Source organism: Humulus lupulus, chromosome 1 (genome assembly GCF_963169125.1).
Source record: "Humulus lupulus chromosome 1, drHumLupu1.1, whole genome shotgun sequence".
Taxonomy (NCBI): Eukaryota; Viridiplantae; Streptophyta; class Magnoliopsida; order Rosales; family Cannabaceae; genus Humulus; species Humulus lupulus.
Window position 1 is genome coordinate 5,366,646 of NC_084793.1, and position 16,882 is coordinate 5,383,527.

Sequence of the window (16,882 nt, forward strand, 5' to 3'; positions counted from 1 at the left end):
CTCTCAATCTACCTCTAGGGTTTACAAGTGAATAAAGATATAAGATGTGATTAAATATACCAAATGACTCCCAAAACACCTATAAGTAGCTAATTGGATTGTAAACTGACTTAACTCATTTGACCACTAGAAAAAAGTGGTAAGAGACTTGACCAATGAGAAAAAAACCTCAATCACAAAAAATGACTAAGTCTAGGAGGAATAACTACCACAATCATTTTAACTTCTGAACAAATCTTTAGACTAATTATGAAAATTATATTTTATTTTAGACTTTAAAATTTGTGAATTGGATAAATATATTTATATACAGTGATAAAAAAAATACATCTATCAATGGCTAATTTTAGGTAAAAAAAATGGAAAATAGCGGTGAAAATAACAAATCTTTTAAAACAGTACCACTTATATACCAAAACAAAAAAAGTGGTGGCAAAAGTATCAAATGTTACAATTTGAGTGCACGATCAATGTTATTCTATTATCTATTTTAAATGGGCTACGTGTCATTATTTCATTGGTCAAACTAGATTTCATTAAAATAAGCATTTGAATATATTTTTTTAAATCAATTAAAACCCTAAAATACTTTTAATAAAAACTTAAAATAAATTAAACAAAACCTAAATCAATTTAAAACTCAGCTCATAAATAGTAACCCGTGAAAATTAACAATAAAAACAAAGTAGTTTAATTAAAAAAATCTTCATAAGAGAAGATGAAGATTTACCCTTCTGGGTTTCGGGCAAGAGTCGATGGAGAGAATGAATTGGAGTTTAGGTTGTACGTGCAAATAAATGTGACTTGACTTTTTATGTTTGACTGCTTCTTCTCAATTTCATTTCTTTTTTTTTTTTCTATTTTTTGGGTCATTAGGAAAACAATGGGTGTTGGTTCTCTAAGTGGGTACACACTCTGATTGTTGAAGATTAAAAATTGAGAAAAATATGTAAATCTCTAATGTTGATTCTTTTTGTTTTCCTGTATTTTTCTACAAGGGATCTCACTTTATAATGTATTGGATCTGTTTTTGTATTGGGCTCTTATGAGTTGTAATATATAATTTGGTCTTATATGAGTTTAATGGAAGATGTGATATCAGGTTGGCTTTCTCCACTGGTAGTCCTTGGTATATTTCTGATATCCAATTGTTTTTGTTAACTGATTATCTAAATTGATTATAATTTCCTCAGGAACACACTATTTAGAATTCAATGGAAAATTTTACCATGTTATTTCGTGCAAAAAAACAAATACAAAACACATAACATTAATGCAAACCATTGAGATTATATACTGCTGATATAACTATCCAAATTCAAAAAAAAAAAAAAATTTGTTACAAATTAAGCTTTGATATTGCTGCAATAAACAAGTCTGGTTTACCAATATACTGATGCAAATACACCATAAATAAATGTTGCAAATTCAGCATAATTGCTGTCAAAATAGAACTTCACACAATAAGACTTATTCCAAGTAGGGGTGTTCATATAAACCGCAAACCACGGTTTGGAACCAAACCGCACCGCACCAAACCGCCAAAAACCGTAACCAATGAAACCGTTTTTCGATGGTTTGGTTTAACCGGACCGCTCAAATTTAATGGTTTGGTCACGGTTTCTAATTTTTTAAAACCAATTAAACCGAACCGGACCGTGATTTTTTCTAAAAAAATAATTTTTAGAAATGATGGTTTAAATGTTTGAACCCCTACACTTAAGTTAATATAAAGTCTACCAAACCATCCAAGCCAAACAATTTAATTGTTTAGGATATGTTTTTAGTGGTATTTAATACACGCACAAGTTTCCAAAACTAAAAAAAAAAGAAATGTAAAGTCCCACATTGTTTAGAAAGTAAACATTTTTTTTTCTCACTTCTATAAAATGATTCAAAATACTTAAACTTACAACAACAAAGGCAATAAGCTTCTTGTAGACTTTTATGGTCTTAAAAGTAAAGCTAAAACTGTTATTATTTAAATATAATTATTTAGTTAATTATTTTATAATAAAAAAAGTTTTAAATTTTAATAATTTAGTTATATGGTTAAAACCAAACCAAACCGCACCAAACCGTTTATTTATGGTTTGGTTTGGTTTGGTTTTTTAATTTTAATGGTTTGGTTTGGTTTTTCATTTTGAAAAAACCGCATGAGCGGTTTGGTTTCAAAAAATTTCTAAACCGCACCAAACCAAACCATGAACACCCCTAATTCCAAGAGACCCATTACACCATAAGTCAGATTCTATCAGCAACACATTGATGTAATTACACCAGAATAACTGCTGCAAATTAAGCATAATTGTTGTCAAAATAAAAGTTTAACAATAAGACTTGTTCCAAAAGACCCATTACATTAGAAATTGGTTTCCAACAACTACTGCAAGTACCCCAAAATAAAACTTTTAGGAAATACAACCTCTAATATTAGCTAAACAGACACAAATTTTCTATTGGGGTTGAGAGGATGAGGCTACAGCAGCAGCTGCTTTATTCTTCTGTCTTGTAGCTCTTTCCTTTCTCTTCACTGTTTGTGGATTTGGATTTGCTTTTTGTGGTCTGCCTCTCTTTTTCTTCTCAACAGGCTGCTACAACAACATAGTTTATCAACATTACTAGCAGTATACAATTATAAAAACATTCAAATTGAGTTTCAATATAAACAACTACCTGCACTACCATGTCATTTTTGCAAGTTGTTCTAAAGTGCCCTGGCTTCTTACAGTTACTACAGTAGTTTACTTGGCCAGTTCTTTTATACTTTGTTGTATTAGGAGGAGGTTCATCAGCTTCTTTTCTCCTACACTTCTTTGGCTTACCGGGTAGATTAGTAATATTGGGTGGATAAATTGGAGTTAGTCTTGTTTGAGGCCACTTGTCTGGACTTGGCATTGGTTCTACCACTCCTTCATAAGCAGCCATGAAAGCCTCTTTTTTATAATATGCATCCACATAAGATAAAATATCATGGTTCATGCTCCAAATACAAGCTAGTGCATGTCCACACGAAATTCCTGAGAGTTGGAACTTTCGGCACGTGCAACTCTTTTTACCCAAGTCCACCACAAATGACTCTTGGTTCTTGAAATTTACCTCAAAACGTGTATCTACTGATGCAGTGGGCAAACATTGTCGAGCAACTTCTTTATTTTTCTCAATCACCAACAATATTCTTTTACCAACAGGAAAATGCCACTTTTTGACACTCTCTCTTTGGTGGAAGAATCTACACATCAGCCAAAATCTTATTTTCTCAAAGAGAGTAATGATTGTGTTTATCCCTTGCATCTAGTATGGCAGCATTAAAACTCTCACACAAGTTGTTTAATAACATGTCACACTTGACCCATTCAGATAAATGAGCCTTTGTCCGCTCACTAGGTTTATTTTTTGCAAGCCAATCATGTGCATTTTTATTCACATTCTTGATATCCTTCATTTTTCTCAGCCACTCTTCATTTGTTGTTGCTCTTGCTGCTTGCCAAAGTAATTGTTTAAGCAAAAGCCCCGAGTACTCTTTTTTGAAGTTGGAGTGCATGTGCCTAACACAAAATCTCACTCCACAACCCTCCCAAATTGATGCCACGACCTTCTCAAGACCTTTTTGTCTATCAGCCATCATGGTAAAGTGACTTGGATTGTCAATTTCAAGATCTTCCTTCAACAACTGTAAAAACCATGTCCAAGTGTCTGTGTTCTCCTTCTCAACAATTGCATAAGCAATAGGAAACATGGAATTTGTTACATCAATCCCAATAGCAGCCAAAAGAATTCCTTTGCAATAACCTTTTAAAAAACAACCATCCAATCCGATAAGTGGTCAGCATCCTTTCAAGAACCCTTCTTTTGTTGCTTTCAAGCATATATAAACTCTTTGAAATATTCTCTTGCCTCCTTCAATTTTGGTTTTGACTAAAGTCGTGCTTTCGGGATTTGTACACCTTAACATATTGCAATAATCTTCCAAAATTGTGTATTGTTCAGCCACAGACCCATCCAAAATATCTCTAGCTTTCTGTTTTGCTCTGTAAAATTTTGACTTAGAAACAAAACCAAACTTTGATTTGGTTGTCTTATCTTTAAAAGCAATGTATCCCATATTTGGATTTGTCCTAAAGTCATCCAAGAAATGATTTGCTAGCCAATTTGAGTCGACATGTTTGCTTTGAAATACCAAACCACAATTGTGTTTATCCATTAGAGTATTAACCCGAAATGTTGTCTTGTCATTCTTTACATGTGCATACACCATCCATGGACACCAAATGAAATACTCTCTTAATGCTTTTCTAAGGAGGTGTACTGTCCCAAACTCCATCCCTAAGATAAACTTAAAATCTTTAAAGTTCATCATTGGATTATATTGGTTGTTATTCTTTTTCTGTACACATTCTTCATCTGAACTTGCTAAACTTTGTAGATCATCTTCTGAATAAACCCCACCATCATCACTTCCTTCTTGCTCAATTTGACTGCATATTTCAATGACTGAGCCCCACCATCTACCAAGGTCAGTGGCCATATCCATGTCCCTTGTAGCATCATCATTTGGTCCAAACTCTTCCTCTTCCATTTCAAAATCATGTAGGTCATTTGGTTTAAAGAAATTATCGAAAGCTTCATTAATGGTTGGCTCAGGTGCAATCACAAGCTCACCATATGTGTCTTGGGTTTGTGTCTCAAGAAGTGGTCCACCTTGCTCACCTATCTCTGTTTGAAATTCAACACAATTCTCATTGGTATCATTCTCTGCAAACAAACTTGTCCCTGCCAATAACAATACATCTTCAGCTGAAAATTTCATAAATAAAAATATTCTTAAACTATTAAATGTAAAAGCAGTCAAACTTTATATCAAAGCATAGTCATTACCTGTTAAAGCATATAATCTCTATTTCAACAAATCCACTTTGAGGTTGACTTATTCGCTCGACCAATCGTCGGAATGTGTACGAGATACCATAAGGGCCCAATATCTCAATAGCACCTTTGTCTAAAGCTTCGAATGAGACTTCATATCCGAAACGCAGGAACGATCTGACTAGAAAGTCATTCAAAACTTGATCGAAGAACCATCGTTTATTGAAGAAGCTATAGAGTCGATTACAAAAATTACTAGTTTGAAAGGCTCATTGGAATTGATCCGCTACGGGCGGATAAAATGCCAAAATACCAAACAAGAATAAAATATATAAACTATTCAATAGATTCCTTTGTGCGTGGTCCTACAACTTCAATATTTGACATACCCACAACTAATTTTTATACAATATAAAATATAAAGATAAAAACAAAGAAAATCTTTCCCACTCATCATTTTGGCACCAATTAAAACATAAACCCATAAGCCAATCTCAAGCAACAAGAACTAAAAAGAAAAAAAAAATCTCTACCATAATCAGGTGGTGGTTCCTTAGGATCTTGTTGTCTCACCATTTTCTACAATATCTCTCAAGATTGTTGAACCTTGAAACCCCAAATTGTCTTACTATCTATTTTAGGTTTTTTGAAAGATTTTCTTTCGTACGTTATGGAGATGAAGTTTTATATTGATTTAGGTTTTATTTAATTTATTTTAAGTTTTTATTAAAATTATTTTAAGGTTTTAATTGATTTAAAAATATATTCAAATGTTTATTTTAATAAAATCTAATTTGACCAACAAAATAATGACACGTAACTTATTTAAAAGAGATAACATAATAACATTAACGGGTGCACTCAAATTATAATGTTTGGTACTTTTGCCACCAATTTTTTTGTTTTAGTATATAAGTGGTACCGTTTTAAAAGATTTGGTATTTTCGCCGCCATTTTTCCTAAAAAAAAATACAGAAAACTTTCTTATATAGGTTGATCATAGATTGAACGTAAATTAAATCTCTCTTTCATTTGGATATTTAATTTTCTTTTTCTAATGTTTTGTTTGTAATTTCTTGATTTTGTTTAAAATTTTCTTATATTTTCAAATCTTGACCCTATTATTCTAATTTATTCCCTTCAACGTTAGAACTTAATGAGGATCATCATGTTCTTCTTCTCTTAAAAGTGAATAATGATACTACAAACTCTCATCAAAATTGTAATTTTATTTCTTCTCTTAGATCAAAACACTCACAATTGACTTGGGTTTCAAGAATCAAAACAATCCAATTATATCTTTATCTTGTTTATGGACTGTTTTTTTCCCTCATAGAAGAACATAAACGATGTCTTCTGTTTTTTGATCTGAAGAACATAAACTATGTTGTATCCATCGTTCAATTTTTTGATTCACCAAAAATAAAACTGGGTTTGAGGTTGGGTAATGATAAGCTCGGTCGTTTAATAGAAGTTGTCTTTTAAAAATTTGTCGTTTTCATTGGTTTTTGTTGGTTTCTATAGTTAAGTGTCGTTGTTTGAAGTTATTGTCGTTTTCTATAGTCAAGTGTCGTTTTATGGTTATTGTCGTTTTCAATTGTTGTCGTTTTCTGTATTTTATGTCGTTTTGTACAACTATTGTCGTTATCATTAGGTTTTGTCCTATTCTTGACCAGTCACCACTCTTTCGAGTGAAAATGATTACTACAACTATTTTCACATCACTTTATTTTCTTCCAAGGGTCCCAGACTCTCATGATCATGTGTGACTATTTTCCACCAGTATGAGATAAAGCGTTTGAAATCCAAATTTCATACAAGTATAACTAAAGTTCATATATGTTTGCCTCTAATTGGTTGTGAAAAAAAGTTTGACAAGGACATTGAAAATAGGATAAAATTCTACCTAGTAGAAAAATCTAACCAATAAAGCCAATAAGGTAGCAAGACTAGAACAACTGTCCTTGTTGAGTTGGTTTTAAATATGAAATCCAACCTCATTATAATTGGAGATCTTATCAATCTGCTTAGATAGAATTGGATTGGAGCCAATATCTAAATATTTTTACATTATCCCTAAGTTGACATATTTCATATCTAAAAGTACCACTAAAATGAGTGCAATGGAGTGTGTAAAAAATATTTAATACAAACTAGACAGCATAAACTGATCTTCCATTCCTAGGAATACAATATCCAAAATAAAGAAACACTATCATGCCTTACATGAACTCTGTCCTGAATATGAAAAGTAAAATTAAGATTATGAAAAAAAGATTGAAAACAACATCAATGGGATTCATATATTTTCTGACTTAAGTAATAAGAATGCTCAAAATGGGGTGCCAATTTCACTCCTGGTTTCTGTAGGACTGTACAAAGCAGATCTATTCCTTGGTCTATTTTCCTCCAACTGCTTCACAACTTCATCCATGGTGGGTCTTACCGAAGGCACCGGGGCGCAGCAACCCATAGCAAGTTTCAATGCCTGGACCAGTCCTTCCTCCATGGGACTACGTATTCCTTTCAAAACTTCCACGTCGAAGACCTCCAATGTTGTCTCCTCAAGAACTGCCACTTTCACAATTGAAGGCAAGTCCACAAACTCACCATTTCTTCCATTCTTCCCAGGCTTCTTTCCTATCAAGATCTCCAACAACATAATTCCAAATGCGTAAACATCTGTCCTTGAGCTGCACTTCTTCATCCTCTGAAGCTCTGGTGCCTTGTAACCATCAGTCTTGGCAAGTGCCACTATTTCATCAGCCACAGAGGGAACCATGATCCTGTCTAGGCCGAATTCAGTCAGCCTGGCGACGAAGAAGTCATCAATGTGAACGTTTTTAGATCTCACATTTCCATGAGTGATGGGATCTTCAAGACCTGTGTGGAGACATGCTAGCCCTCTGGCTATGCCTAATGCAATTTTGTGGCGCCTGGCCCAGTTCAACACAGGTTTTCCAACTCTAGTCTCTGCATAAAACCGAAAATAGAATGAATGAGAAAGTTCAAAATGAAGTTGTATCAAGTGCCCATGACAAAAGAGCAAATGTGTAAAGTATTTTCAATTTGTAACTTTTCACAGTGAATGGGATAGAGGTCAAAAGATGGTGATTGATTACAATAACAATCTAAGGGAGTAAAGTGGTTAAGTATTTGTCTTTTCCACAGACCACCTTAATAACCGAAGGCTTGAAGGCCAAGAGTGTTGGTCCAGCTCTGTAAAGTATTTGAAGAGTCAGTGAAACTCTTATATGACCTAGAAAGATTACAAAACAAGATATGACCTGCCAACTACTTTAGCCCCTGGTTTTATACCCAAGGTGGAGAATTGGAGAAATATCCACAATTCTTCAATATCACTAAACAAATAAAATACATATTTATAGCTTAGTAACTAACCAATCTCTGGGGCTTAGCAATGATTACTCTACATATCACAACCATTTAGTGAGATTACAGAAGCAATAGGGGCATTAGCAATCCAAAAATGAGACAACATAAACAATTCATACATGTTAAGCATAAATCATCAGTATATTTCAGAAAGATTAATAAATATGCATGTGCATACCATGTAAAAGCTCATAAAGGCTTCTGTGAGGGAGATGATCATATATCAGAAGCTTCTCCCCTCTCTTTCCTTGATAGAAAGCCCTGAGTGGAATCAAATTCTCATGGCGAATCCTCCCTAGTTGCTTTATCACTGGAATACATGAGTTTCTATCCTTACAGCTACCTTCCCTCAATAATCTCAAAGCTATAGTCCCTCCATCAGCAAGCTTTGCCTTGTACACAGTACCATAGTTTGTCTTCTCCATAACTTGTCCTGTTGCGTTCAAAACGTCGTCTAGCGTTAAATGTTCACCCCCTTGAAACAAAATTAGCTTCCCATCACCACCACCACCTCCAACTCCACCTCCACCAATACCATCATCTCCATCGCCAATTTCATCTTCCCCTTCCTCCAATTCATCTTCGCTATCTGCTTTACTCGTTCTCTTCTTATGCTGCACATACCCAATAAGCACTGAAGCCAAAACAACAGTTCCAGTCATGAAACCAATCACAAGACCAGCAATGGCACCTGAACTCAGTCTAGTGTTTCCACTACAACTTTTCAAGGGTAACCCACAAAGGGCAGGGTTGTTTCCCTCAAATACCTCCACACCAAATGATTTATCAAAAACTGGCAGCACCCCACTAAAGTTATTGTGTGCAAGGTTCAGTTTTTCAAGGTTCAGCTGAGCTAAACCTTGGGGAACTGGACCTGAAAACATGTTGTTCCCAAGATCAAGCTGTTTGAGTACAGGAGACCTGGTTATGATGAATTCAGGGAAATTCCCACTAAACTCGTTGTCACCCAAATCAAGAAACTGCAAATTCTTGCAGGTAGAGTTTGGTAATGCTGGTTCAGGAAGAGACCCAGACAGTGAGTTACCATGAAGCCTAAGAGAAACCAGCTTATCACACAAGTTCCATATAGAAGGAGCCAAAACCCCATTTAACAAATTGTTGCCCAAATCAATATCAGAAAGAGAAGAGCTGTAGCCAAGCTCAAGAGGAATGGTACCCTTTAATGAATTAATGTTAAGGTAGAGACTTTTTAGCATAGCAAACTCACCAAGCTCTCTGGGGAGTGAACCAGAGAGATTAGCAGAGGGAAGCTGAAGAGAGAGAAGGTGTAGGGAAGGGTCTCTGAAGAGAGAAACGTTGGTCCATTGGGGTGAAGAAACGTCGTCGCATAGAAGAGGAGAGCCAGTGGAAAAGACCCATTTGAGACCTCTCCATTGGCAAACTGGCACAGAAGAATTCCATGAAGATAAGAGTAAGTTCTCAGCGTTACCTTGTAGTAAAGTTCTGATCTTTTCCAAGAGAAGGACAGCATCTGCAGAGAAAGAAGATGGTGGTATTATTGACACAGCTGAAGACTCATTAAGTGTGTTAGCCGAGCTTGTAACGAAGGAGACGAAGAACAAGACATGGAGAAAGAAAAGCTTCAAAGACTCCATGAAAGAAAGCAGAGTCAAGACAGAGAGAAAAGAAAGGTGAGAGAGAGAGAGAGAGAGTGTGCAGTGGTGGGGAGTTCAAAGACGTTCTCTTTTTTGGGAAAGCTGACAGAGTTTGTTTGACTATGAGCAATCTCAGAGTCCAGATTCATTCAACGGTCGTGATTTGCTTACACACTCATGCAACACTGAAAATATGCTTTTGAAAATGAGATCCAACGGTGGAGATACACTTAGGAACCAAATGGAATGTAGACCCTACAGAATAAGAAATATTTCATCCATAAATATAGTCTCATTCTTATACTGGTAAAAAGAAGAAAAAGTAAAAGAGAAATGAAACCATCTCATTTCATTCACATTATTGTTCTTGCTTTTTCATATTTTAGTTTGTTTGCTATGCACGCTCACCTTTATAATTCTTTCTTTCTGTCTTTATATATTTGTTTAAATATTTATTTATTTCACCTATTTTAAGCTTTGATTAGGATTGGTTTTTTTGGTGCATATATAAGAAGAATCCACCAAGTGTAAGGATTAGGATTTATACTCTCATCCTTCATCTCTACCCTACACGTGTCCATGACACTTTTTTACTATCATGATGATTTGTTTATCAACGGTAGGATTTTGTGGGTCTAATATGGTGATGATGAATTTACACAGGTGATCATCTATAAATACGTGGTATTTGCACTTAAAATATGTACTTAAACATTACACATAGAGCTGATAATTTGTATAAATGTATTAGATTCGTGTCGACACGATTAAGGTAAACACAAACACGACACGATTATTAAACGTGTCAAAAATACAAATACGAATACAAATACGACACGACACGATAATACGACTATAACACGATTAATCATAACTATATGAAAAAAAATCATAAAACCTGTGAAAATTATTCGTGTTATCGTGTGTGACATGATTATGACACGACATGATTATTAATCAGGTTAACACGATTATGACACGACGCGATTAAGGTAAACACGAACACGACATGATTATTAGACATGTCAAAAACTCAAACACGAACATTAAACGTGTCACCAAAACTCATTTATTTCCGTGTCATGACTCAAATTCTCACCCCTAATTACACATAAAGACATGTCATTGATTTTTAAAAGAGTGAGTCTCAATTTTAATAAATGTGATTGATTTGACAAAACTGTCACATTACTGTCTCTAATATTTTGGTGTATATTTTGGATACACGTATCATTAATCTTATAATAAAATATAATAAAGTGGGTCAGTCTACAAGAAATGGTGAGCCATTGGTGAGCCATTGTCTTCCAACTCCAATCCAAAGTCCAAACTGAGTAGGTAAGACATTAGAGATTGTATATATCGAAGTCGCTAAACAACATGAAAGTAACCTTTTTTTTCTTTCATTTTTCAAAGGGGTGTTGAAAAAAAGTAAGATAAGGAATGAGAAAGTATTTGTATATTTGTGTATATGTATTAAAAAAATCATAATAAAGAATGGTATTTTATTGTGCGAAGTGATTTACAACACCTATATACATTGTGGGGTCTCACCCTAGTGAGATCGTTTTCAACAAGATTTAGTCATTATTTCTCCATTCAATGGTTCAAATTAATATGCTATCAAAATTTGCATGGAAAACTCCCCATTTATACAACTTATAGAGTATAGATTAATAAAATTAACTACTTAATAATAATGCTTCTCGCATCCCAAATAATGTATTTAAGAGCAAAACTTAATTTGATATCATTAGGCTCCCTTACATAGTAATGTTTAAAATTCAAACTTTTCCAAAAGTACATAACACAAGACTTCTTTGGGAATTTGCTTTGACAACATTAAGAATAAGACATTAGAGAATAAAGTGTGATTATTCTATATATGTATGATTCTGTTCGGCGAATAAAATTAGATCGGATAGAATTTGATCGTTTTTATCATGTGGTTTTGTTATGCAAGTATTGAGGATTTTGGGAAAAAAAAATGATTCAATAACATTAATTATGACAAGAATTATGAGACTCCATCTAAAAATCAATTAGTGATTAGTGGAGTTATTTATATTCTTATTACTTATTCTCATGGGACATCATACATACGTACTCTAATATCCAATTTTTAGCTCGCTTATTATTATTTTTTTTTATCTCGATCTTGTGCGGCTTGACTTGGCTCACTCTTTGGATCGGTGTGGAGATTCGACTTGACCCACTTTTTGAATCGGTGTGAATCGAAAATCTACTAGGGAATTAGCTTATGATACCACGACATAAATCATGAGACTCCATCTAAAAATAAATTTGTGAGTAGTAGAATTACCTATGTTCTTATTAATGATTCAATATTCTTATATTTTTTCAATCATCTATCTTTATATATTTTAAATTAAAAGTATCCAATTTGTAATTTCTTAATTATTGTTGACGAATAAAAAATTTAATCATTCAAAGTTTTTTTTTTATATATATATACATATTTTAATCTAATTCTCTTCTATTTTATTAAACTTTACAAATATTACTTATGAGTTTTTTTTGTAAAGAAAGTCTAGTATTTCATTAACGATGTTAGAAATTTTTATATAAAGATTATTAATACTTTTAACTTTTTTGGGGATTTTTTTTTTAGATTTAGATTATAATTTTTTTTTTTTAGTTTCGATAGAAAAAAATAAAAATTAATGAAGGGGGCTGCTGGGCCCCAAACTCCTTCACTAGTTCACTGCATGTACAATGAGAACTTTGACCCATTATTCATATACTTTGAAAAGTAATATGTTTGATTAACATTAGGGAAATAGTATAGAGATAACAGAGAAGTGGTTGTTATTTCATGAAATATCACTTGATTTTAAATTTGAAGCCAAAAATATCTAAATTAAGCATTAAACTTGAAACTCATGCCAATTCTAAAAAATCATTCACTTTTTTTTTAACTGTTTGCTTTATTTGACTTTTCATTGTGTCTGTCTACTCACTAATTGTAAAATCTTTGACCTTGATGTCTTTGTCACCTTGTTTTGTTTCCTTCCTTATATATCTTTTTTCTTTTCTTTTTTTTTTTCCTTTAAACCACATTATTAATTTGTTCATTATTATCTTTAACTTTTCCATTTCAATAGCTTTTGCCTTTTCTTCATTGCTCATTCCTCAAACAGATTTGACACTTTTCCACCTAAAGAGAGTTATAGGGCAACATTGGAAACCTTATTAAGAAATCTGGAGTACAACTCTGAATTTTGATTTTGTGAAAAATCTTGTTCAGCATGGTGGAGACATATTGAGTGGTTTTCTGAGTTTTGCCATCCAATGATGTTTCATGAAACTACATAGAAATCATTACTTTTGGTATATATAATCACTCTCATATTATTATGTATTTCAAAAATAATTTCTTGGTACAAATCCCTACCTGTTAATTGAATTTAAATTGGAGAGTAAGTAAAGCATAATCTTTCTTGATCAACATATTTTATCCTTAATTGGGATTTAGTAGTGCTGATCCTGTTTTAGTTTGGACTTGGAAATTGACAAAGGTACTTGGGTTTTGGGCCTTTTCTAATGTTCCAATTGACAAACCAATTGAGACACTCAAAAGGGTCTTCAACCCAATAGAGTATATTTCTATTTTATTACCTTGGAAAGAGGATCTTCCAGCCTTTAACTGAACAGACCAACAAAGAAAACAACAAATGATCATGACACAATATAATATATAAATATATATGGGGAATTTTTTTTTTATAGAACTTTACTTTAAGTCCTATTTGTGGGACGTTCGGTGTTCTCGATCCGTGAATAATTTTCAGCACTATTTTTTCTATAATCGTGTATATTATAGTTATTTAGAGCATCTCGCAAATTTTCAAAAAATTTCGAATAATTTACAGTACCGAAAACTATGTTTAAACATGTTAATTTCCACGCGCATAAAAAAATTAGTTACGCGTGCAACAATATATTTGAACTTGGAAATCAATATGTTTAAACCTAATTTTCGGTACGGAAAACTATTCAAAATTTTCTGAAAAGTTGTAGAATATTCTTAATAGCTACAATATACATGGTCATAACAAAAAATCGCGTCAAAAATTATTCTCGGGTTATGGGTTGAGAAAGTCTGCGAATACTATAATTGTCATATATATATATATATATATATAAAAATAAAAGAGAAATCACCAACTCACCAATGACCGACCAAGAGAAACTGAACTGAAAAGAACAATATAGGACTGCTATTTTCTTTTCCAAAATTTACTTTCTATTATTTTATTCTTGGCTAACTCAAAACAGGACTAGTCACATGGAACTTCAAATGCACCTGGTGATGAGATGACCATGATTAATGCTTGGTCATTTTCTTTATATATAGTTAATTACAGCTGAGCTAACTACAGACCTATTCATCTCTAGTTTTGACAAATTACCAGTAATCCATACAAGAGCATGCCCCATGCTCAAAATGGTGGAATCTTTTTCTGTCTCGCACAATAATCTTACGCTTATAAATTTTTGAGATTAACTTTATGGAAGCATGACAATCTTCACATATGCGTAGGTTCTTCACAATCCGAAGTGGTGTCTTAGAGCCAGTACTGATCAACCCAAAAGCAATGGCAATCTTCTCGCTGTGATGTTGCAAGTTCATCTGTTTCTCTTCTTCATCCATGTTGAGCAACACTTGTTCAGTCTTTGGTGTATAGCCCGCCGATCTCAGCTGGTTTGAAATCTCCTTTAACATTGAATGGATTTCTTTAGCTCTATGGTGGGAGTCATCTTCAACAAGAAACTCTTCAATCACTCCATCTAGCTCAATCCAACTACATCCAGGGTCTTTCCTGATATCCATGTCCTTCATCATTAATCTCACTTCTGAAACAGCTTCCCAGTTTCCTGAAGAGGCATATAAATTTGACAGTGCAACATAAGATCCACTATCACGAGGAACCATATCCATTAAAATCTCTGCTACTCGTTTGCCAATCTCTATGTTCTTATGCATCTTGCAAGCACCAAGTAATGCCTTCCATATGACGTCGTCCTTTTGAATTGGCATGTTTAGTATGAACTCCTCAGCTTCTTCTAAATGTCCGGCACGGCCTAAAAGATCAACCATACAGCCATAATGTTCTATTCTTAGTTCTAAGCCAACAACACTAACCATGTGATTGAAAAATGACCGGCCTTCCTCCACCAAGCCCCCGTGACTACAAGCATTGAGGAGAGCAATATATGTTACATCGGTTGGCATTACACTGGCCTTTTGCATCCGAGAGAAGTAGTAAAGGGCATCCTTCGCTCGACCATGCATAGCAAGTCCACCGATTATGGCATTCCAAGTGATTGCGTTCTCTTTAGGCAACTTCTCAAAAATTTGAAGTGCCTTCTCAATGCTCCCACATTTGGAATACATATCAACCAAAGCAGAACCAAGCACATCATTGATATCAATCTTGTTCTTTTCAGCGTATAAGTGTACCCACTTCCCCAATTCAAGTGCCCCAAGGCGGGAAATTGCAGGCAGAACACTAACTAAAGTGACATAATTTGGAGAAACATCTCCCAATTGCATTTCTCTGAACAATTCTATCGCTTCCTTAAAGAGCCCATTTTGTGCATACCCAGATATCATAGCATTCCAGGAAACCACACTTTTTTGAGGCATTTTATCAAACAACTCCCGCGCAGCTCGAAAATCTCCAATTCTTACATACCCATCAACCATAATATTCCACAAAACTACATTACCCTCTTGCCTTCTCTTATCACCAACCACTTTATACACATTCCCAAAATCAATTAAACTCCTTTGAAACAAACAATTTGCATCAACCATAGCCCCACACATCACATACATCCTAACAAGATTGCTAAGAATAAACACATCACCATCCCATCCATACTTGAAAACCAAACCATGAACTTGCTTACCCACTTCAACATCCCCCGTTCTAGCACAGGCCTTCAACACAGAAGGGAAAGTAAACTGATTTGGCTCCACAAAACCAGCTGAAACCATTTGACGAAACAACAAAACGGCCTCCATCGCTTCCTCGTCGGCGGAGCACTCTGCGAGTGCTCTGATAATAGTATTCCAAGAGAAGCAATTGGGTTGTCGCATTTTGTCAAATACTTTACGCGCGTACTCCAAATCGCGATGGTTGGCGGAAAGCGCGCAGAATCTGAGGATTTCGGCGGCGGCAAGTGGGTCGTGGATTTTGCCGGTTTTGATGAACTGGGCATGGGCTTGGTTCAAGTCTCTCATGGTTTTGCATGATGAGATTAGTGGGAAGAGTGACGAAGGGTGAGAATGCGATGGAGTTGTGGGCTTGTAGACTGTGGAGCTCATAGAGCAGTAAAAAATGGTCGTAGTTTTGATTTTGTGGATTAGATTTTCCCTTTCTCTCTCAAACAAAATAAAATCGAATAGAAGAAGAAGATACTCATAAACTCGAATCGAATATAAGAATCTAAGCCTGCCATGTCAGATTTTCTTCTTATTCTATCTAATCTAACGTTCTTTTAAGAAGTTCAAAAAACGACACGTCGTTGTCATACGACAGAGAGTTAGAGTAAAGAAGCCTCCTAATATATTAGATGGGAAGATACTATTTTCAATTTACAAATGAATCAAAATATTATTTTATTAGATACAATTTTTGTCTAAATATTTTTAATTAACGATGTTATGGGTTTATGAAAGCGAATAAGATAATTCAAAATCTGAGAAAGAAATATTTTGATTAAAATATAATTTATGTACTATTTTAATCCATTTTATATCGCGTATTTAAAAAAAATCAAGAGACAATTTGATATTATTTTCCATATTAGATAACATAATTGCTACTTTTATACCAATCATTTCATATTGTTAAAAAATTGGCCAAGCTTATTATGACAAGTTTACACAAATGAGTCTTATTCAGGGATGTTTACATGCTTATTAAAATAAAAAATAAACGATTGAGAAAAGAATGAGAATGTTTCTCTCTAAT

General features: G+C 34.0%; 2 protein-coding genes across 2 annotated transcripts; both read right to left on the reverse strand.

Annotated features, from left to right (window-relative positions):
- Positions 1-7,026: 7,026 nt before the first annotated feature.
- LOC133783487 (putative kinase-like protein TMKL1) lies at positions 7,027-10,069 on the reverse strand. The gene is made up of 2 exons (XM_062223129.1): positions 8,441-10,069; positions 7,027-7,839 (listed from the first exon to the last, which is right to left on the reverse strand). Exons 1-2 carry the CDS (start codon positions 9,876-9,878, stop codon positions 7,199-7,201), a joined length of 2,079 nt encoding a protein of 692 aa, XP_062079113.1. The 5' UTR covers positions 9,879-10,069; the 3' UTR covers positions 7,027-7,198.
- Positions 10,070-14,122: 4,053 nt separating this feature from the next.
- On the reverse strand, positions 14,123-16,308 carry LOC133783496 (pentatricopeptide repeat-containing protein At5g48910). Its single transcript, XM_062223142.1, has one exon. It carries the CDS (start codon positions 16,231-16,233, stop codon positions 14,308-14,310), a length of 1,926 nt encoding a protein of 641 aa, XP_062079126.1. The 5' UTR covers positions 16,234-16,308; the 3' UTR covers positions 14,123-14,307.
- Between the last annotated feature and the right edge of the window lie 574 nt (positions 16,309-16,882).

Bases quoted from the DNA above. Each gene is read 5' to 3' on its own strand.
- LOC133783487 (XM_062223129.1), bottom strand. From the start codon at position 9,878: ATGGAGTCTTTGAAGCTTTTCTTTCTCCATGTCTTGTTCTTCGTCTCC. The intron at 7,840-8,440 runs GTATGCACATGC...GGTTTTATGCAG, and splicing joins CCTTTATGAGCTTTTACATG to AGACTAGAGTTGGAAAACCT.
- LOC133783496 (XM_062223142.1), bottom strand. From the start codon at position 16,233: ATGAGCTCCACAGTCTACAAGCCCACAACTCCATCGCATTCTCACCCT.